The 6,991-nt window shown below is 36.2% G+C and overlaps 1 protein-coding gene across 1 annotated transcript; it reads left to right on the forward strand.

Moving 5' to 3' along the window:
* Window positions 1-2,428: 2,428 nt before the first annotated feature.
* Window positions 2,429-6,222, forward strand: LOC122657544 (probable LRR receptor-like serine/threonine-protein kinase At3g47570). Its single transcript, XM_043852278.1, has 2 exons — window positions 2,429-5,117; window positions 5,767-6,222. The coding sequence occupies exons 1-2, from the start codon at window positions 2,429-2,431 to the stop codon at window positions 6,168-6,170; spliced, it is 3,093 nt and encodes a 1,030-aa protein (XP_043708213.1). The 3' UTR covers window positions 6,171-6,222.
* The last annotated feature ends 769 nt before the right edge of the window (window positions 6,223-6,991 follow it).

The following is a 6,991-nucleotide window of genomic DNA, read 5'->3' on the forward strand; positions in this document are numbered from 1 at the left end:
TATGTTGCTAATGCCTTGAACAATTCAACAATGAACGTTCTAGAGTGAAAGCAACAAGATATAATGTATTGCTTGCAGTCATAGAGTACGATTCAAAGTGAATCGACCTTCAATACCCCCACCAAGTTCAATTTTCTATGTAAAGCATATTCCCACCCTACACGGTAATCTCATATAAATACGCTTTCCGGTTGCAGTTCTATTGCTTTGCTAATATATATAATACAATACCTTGGTGGCTAGCTAGGTTTCTTCTACGAAATGATATCCAAAAATGGTTTACTAACATATATTTTTTCTTTGATAGAAGGTGTAATAATATCATTATATCTAATAAGCTAAAGAATGGAAAAGAAAAATTCTTTTGTCTTGTAATATTCTATATTTATCCGCTATGGTTTTGTACCTTGAAGGTGAAGCACGGTTCAATTAATCGATATGGGATCTCCTAAATTGGGTGATTTGTATCAAAATTGACAAGCGGCGATACCAATTCCGGGGTGATCCCATATTAATGAATAAATACAGACCAATGGTAAAAATGTAAAACAAATCTAATTTTTAACAAAAATCAAAGATAAATTCATCCAATCCATACCGAGATGGATCCCGATACCAATCTCAGTACCGATTACGAAATCCTTGAGGAAATCGATTTGGGATGATGTAGATGTTAATTGTGTTTGTTTTTGTTCTTCTTAAGTTTAATATTTATGGTTTTGTGTTTCTCCTAAGCCGCGGTGGTTAAGTGAGGAAATGTCCTAGATTTTGGGTACCTTTTTGGGAAAAGGAACATCACCTGGTGGCATAGCACAGCAAGTTCCTGTGCCCAGACACAGCCGCCCACGAAATGATCGGTGCACCTTAGGTCCTTTTTCGCCTTTTCAGGGGGATGTGCCCGTCATTTTACGTAGGACTGTGTCTGACGTAAGGTAAACGTCGTATGCTTGAGGCGCTGCGTGGCCGATTAGCATTCTTTCTCCCTACTATTTTTTGGTGAAAAAATAATTAGGGTAATTTACACATACCACCTCTGAGGTTTAACCAAAGTATAATTTTACCCCCCAGTTTTAGATAATTCTACATACCCCCCTGAGGTTCACAAACGTTAACAAATACACCAATTCCGTCAGTTTATGACTAACATTGTTAAAAATATGAGGTGAACTGACATAATTGCCCTTGCAAAGAAAAAAAAAACCCTACAACTCATCTTCCCTAAATCGTTTAGGGTTTGAAAAAAAGGGAAGCTAAGTTGCAGGTTAGATTGAGCTAAGATGAAAATCTCTGGTTCAATCTGGAAGGAAGAACATCCATGACAACCTTGTACAGGTATTAACGTCGTCGGATTGGTAAATGGGAAAGAAGAGAGAGTCTCGGCCTTCTCTTTTTCTCATCTCCTCTTCATATCCATGTCGTCGCTGCTATTCTTGGATATCTCTTGTAGAGATGTAAACAGATCGAATTGGGTCAGATAGTGACATTATCATATTCGTATCCGATTATATTCGGACGGATTCAGATAATATCCTATCGATTTTTGGACGGATTTGGATAGTTTCTGGATAGTGATTTTTTTAATACAGATTCTCTTAAATGGATATGAACACAGATCGAATACGAATTTTCAACTCTCTGTTGACATCTTTACCATTTTTATGATGAGGGTTAGGGTTGAGACTTGAGGGTTTAGCAAGTACCCTTTCTTCTATTTTTCTTAGTCTTTGATTGTCTTATCTTTTCTACTTTTGATTTTATCTTGTATTTATTTTAATAGATATGTGATTCCATGTATCACATTGTATAAAATAATATATATAAACTAACAAAAAATCTAGAAAAAGAATGACATTATCTTAACTTATAAATTTATAAAAATAAGATAACAAAATTCAATAAGATAACTTAAAAGGATAGACCAATACAAAAAATTTTAAATATTTTGTTACCATCCGATTGCTAAACGAATAGAATAATAATCGATTGGATAGGAAGATTATCATATTCGTATTCAATTAGTTTCGGACGAATTCAAATATTCCTAAACAAATACGAATACGAATCAAATACAAATTTTCAAATATCTATTTACATACCGTGGAATAACATCCCCTATGCCAAACGGTGAGTTTACCATATTTTTCTCATGTCAAGTGTTGATATTAGTTCATGACTAATAGAAGTCACGGTATAAGACGTAAAGACCGAGAGAGAGAGAGAGATTGTCCTTATTCTTAAAGGATATTAGCATCAAATTAATGCTGGTCGCGGTTTTGTCTTCTTCAAAATTGCAATTTTCTTTTGGTTAAAAAAAGGAAAAAAAATTGCAATTGTTGGGACTTTTATATACTCCTAACTCCTAAGTTCATAAACCCAACGTACTCTAGCTTCCAGAGTTCTAACTCTGCCTCCTCCTCCTTTGACATTGATGGGTTTTTCCTTGGTGCGTCTGTCCATTTGCATTATTAATGTCAATCTTCTTCTTCTTCTCCTCTGGTGTAGCTGCTGCATGAGCTTGGCAAATGGAACAGATCGGGAAGCCTTGCTAGCCTTCAAGGCTTGCATAAGCAATGATCCTTTTCATGTTGTGAGCTCCTGGAATGACTCCATACCCTATTGCGAGTGGTCAGGCGTTATATGTGGCGGTCGCCGGCATCCAAACAGGGTTAGAGCCTTGCGTTTACCGTCCAATGGATTGGTGGGGTCCGTGGCTCCAGAAATAGGAAACCTCAGTTTCCTTAGAGAGATTTTGCTCCAAAATAACAGTTTCCATGGTGAAATCCCTCATGAAGTAAGCTTTCTATTCAGACTTCGTTATTTATTCCTACACAATAATTCGTTTGAAGGGGAAATCCCACCCAACATATCACGATGCTCCAACCTTATAATGCTCAATTTAGCTTACAACAATATTGTGGGGAAAATTCCTGTAGAACTTGGCACCTTGTCAAAGCTTCAAGTCATTTCATTCGCTTTCAACAGTTTGATGGGACAAATCCCACCTTCCTTTGGGAATCTTTCATCTCTTGAAACCATTTCCGGAGCATACAATGATTTAAGTGGAAGTATTCCAGATGCCCTTGGCCAACTGACAAGATTAATGAATCTCGGGCTTGGTAGAAATAAGTTTTCCGGTACTATCCCTCTCACTCTATATAATCTTTCCTCACTTGCTGTTTTTGATGTCGGATTTAATCAACTTCAAGAGAAACTTCCACCAAATTTAGGCTTCAGTCTTCCAAATCTATGGCGGCTTTCAGTTTATCAAAACCAGTTTCATGGACCAATTCCAATTTCTGTGTCTAATTTGTCGAAACTCGAAAAACTTTTACTTGGCAAAAATAGTTTTACTGGGAAAGTGGCTATTAATTTTGGAGGCCAATCAAAACTCTATTGGCTTTCATTGTTCTCCAATAATTTGGGAAGTGGAGGGGCCGATGACTTGAATTTTATCAACGCATTGACCAACTGTACTAGTTTATCACGTTTGGACCTTGGTGAAAATCAGTTTGGTGGCGTGTTCCCCAACTCCATAGCAAATTTATCCACCAAATTGACAAAGCTCTTTCTGTCCAAAAATCAATTATCTGGAGACATCCCAGTGGGGATTGGGAACCTTGTAAGCTTACAGTTCTTGGGCCTATCTCGTAACTTACTAGAAGGAAGTATTCCGGCTTCAATTGGGAGACTTTCAATGCTAGGTGTACTCTATTTGTACGAGAACAGATTCACAGGGCGAATCCCTTCTTCTCTTGGAAACTTGACATTATTGAGTGACCTCTATTTAGGAGATAATCATTTGCAAGGAAAAATACCTTCAAGTCTTGGAAAATACAAACATTTGTTACATTTGGTCCTTTGCGGTAATTGTTTCAATGGTAACATCCCCAGAGAGATATTTGATATTTCCACGTTAATAGAGCTAAACTTGAGTAGAAATTCTTTCTTTGGGTCTCTACCTTTGGAAGTGGGTCGACTGACCAATCTTGGAATCCTAGATGTTTCTGAGAACATGTTGTCTGGGGAAATCCCTAGCACCCTTGGTGCTTGTACAAGCCTAGAGTACCTTTTTATGGAGGGTAACTTATTTCAAGGATCTATACCATTTTCTCTGAGTTTTCTAAGAGGTCTCCAAGATTTAGATCTTTCACACAACAACTTCTCTGGTATTATCCCAAAATATTTGGGTACATTTAAGTTTTTACAAAAGTTAAATGTATCATTTAATCATTTGGAGGGTGAGGTACCAACAGATGGAGTCTTTGGAAATTTGAGTGCAATTTCAGTCATTAGAAACAATAACCTTTGTGGAGGTATACTAGAACTTCATTTGCCATCATGCCAAACTCAAAAGTCAAAAGAAAATGGTAAGCCTAATGTTTTCAAGCTGATAGGCATCATATGTGGTTGTGGGGGGTCTTTATGTTTAATATTTATGACATATTTTTTCATTATCAACTGGAGAAGAAAAGAAAGGAAAGAATCCACTTTATTTTTGATAGATGATCATCATTTTAAGATCTCCTATGCCCAACTCTTTAAAGCAACCGATGGATTTTCTTCTGTAAATTTGATTGGATTGGGGAGTTTTGGTTCTGTGTACAAAGGAGTACTCAATCATGGGAAAACTATTGTTGCAGTAAAGGTCTTCAACATTAGACAAAGAAGTGCTTCCAAGAGTTTCATGGTTGAATGTGAATCCCTTAGAAACATACGACATCGTAATCTTGTAAAAATTTTAACCTCTTGCTCAAGTGTAGATTTTGAAGGCAATGATTTTAAGGCTTTAGTATATGAGTTCATGCCAGGTGGGAATTTGGAGAGTTGGTTACATCCACATGTAAATGGCATACAAGATGAACAAAGGCATTTAAATCTTATTCAAAGATTGAATATTGTCATTGATATGGCAACTGCATTGGATCATCTTCACCACCATTGCCATACACAAATTATTCACTGTGATCTAAAGCCAAGCAATATTCTTCTCGATAGTGATTTGACTGCACATTTGGGTGATTTCGGGATATCAAAATTTTTTTCAAAAGCTACAAGTAGATCTCAAACTCACACGAGCTCAATCGGAATAAAGGGAACTATTGGATATATTGCGCCAGGTAATGTACCTCTTTTATTGATCTAGTATAATTTTTCTTCTTCTTTCAAAAGTTGTGACTAAGTTTACCTTATTACAATGGATCTACTATTTTTCTTCCCTATTCCACCGCAATACCTTAAGGTGTAATTACAATTTTCATAAATTGTGTGACATCTTTAGCCTCTTCCTACAAAAAAGTAATTTAATATCTCAAACAATTGTATAAAAATACAAAAAATGTAGATATGCTTAGATGATATTTTGAGTCTCTTTATTTCTACACTGCAGTTTTGGCTACACATTCCCTTACTAAAACCAAACCATACCTTGAATGCAATAGGCTACAAATTATGATTTTCTAAAGAATTATGCTTTTGTCTAGGGTATTGATAGTCTTTCCTATATGTAGATTAATGTGACCACATGCCACATTAAATTCGTGCAATCATTTAGGTCCACAATTATAGATGTTAGAGGAACCTATGTTCCTTATATAAACACTATAAGAATGAATTCAAAAGGTACCCTTACCTCTCTTGAGATGCATGTCATGTTATGTTATTCTTTCAGTTGAAACCAATAGACTTTGCTCCTCTTTCAGTTGAAACCAATAGACTTTGCTCCTATTCTCATTATAAAAGTACTAACAGAAGATGCATAAATCACAGAATATGGTGTTGGTGGTGATGTCTCAACACATGGTGATGTCTATAGTTATGGGATTCTCTTGTTAGAGATGTTCACAGGGAAGCGGCCTACTCATAAAATGTTTAAAGATAACTTTAATCTTCACTGTTGGGCTGAGATGGCTATGCATGGTGGAGTGATGGTTGTCGTCGACCCATCACTTCTCCCTATGGAAGAATACAAAGGAGAGGTAGCAACAACTGTAACCAACATTACTGGAAGTCGAAGATGCATGAAGGTTAGAGTGCAAGAGTGCCTTAATTCAGTTATTAGAATTGGAGTTGCCTGCTCAGCTGAATCACCATGGGATCGAATGGACATAAGTGATGTGGTCAAAGAGCTACATATGATCAGGGACATATATCTTGGAGCTGACACTCACTGAGGAAGATAACTATGATAAAGGCTATGAACAATGGTAAGTCATCATTTCCTTAAAAAATTTAGTTTGTTGTACTTTTTTATGAAGCTGAAACTTTTTTTTTCTTTTGTTTAAGTTAATTATATTTTTAATGTTAGTAATTTGGATAAAAGGAGCATGTTTTTTTGTGTGGGGGAAGGGGGCTAAATTACTTTGGTTGATATGTTGTTCCTTAATTCATTTTATGGTTGAAACTTTTGTAACTTTAGTGGGCCTAGTTTTCATTTTGACTAATGTTATCCTCATTGGCCTTCAACAAAGTGAAATGACAAAGCAGATTCAAGTAACCAACTGCAATTAAATGAGATATTAGTGAATCATTGGAGTTCTTTTTAGGTTCTTGAGGTGTTAATATTATATTCCTTAGCTTTTCAACTAAGGCCTAGGTCAGAAATCAAAATGTTTCATATTGTTTTCAATATGAAGACCTAAGTTTTAGCTAGTTATCAATGGTAGTTTTGGCTACATATTTCCTTATCCTCTTGTTTTTTTGTCCCTTGTCATTATTGCTTTCTTTCTTGTTCCTCTTGTTCTAAGGCATATGATAAAATTGAGTGGACGTTTCTTGTTTCTATTTTCAAATTCCTAGGCTTTGGACAGCGTTGGTGTGACTTTATTCTGAATCTTATGTCATCTTCGTCCTTTTCTATCAAATTTGAGGGTAGTCCCTTTGGGTTCTTTAAGGGCTCTAGAGGGATTCGACAAGGTTGCCCGCTTAGCCCCTACCTCTTCATTACGGGTATGGAGTTTTTGTCCTGCCTCCTTTCGGCCTATAGAGACTTTGA

The sequence above is a fragment of the Telopea speciosissima genome, chromosome 4 (assembly GCF_018873765.1).
Source record: "Telopea speciosissima isolate NSW1024214 ecotype Mountain lineage chromosome 4, Tspe_v1, whole genome shotgun sequence".
Taxonomy (NCBI): domain Eukaryota; kingdom Viridiplantae; phylum Streptophyta; class Magnoliopsida; order Proteales; family Proteaceae; genus Telopea; species Telopea speciosissima.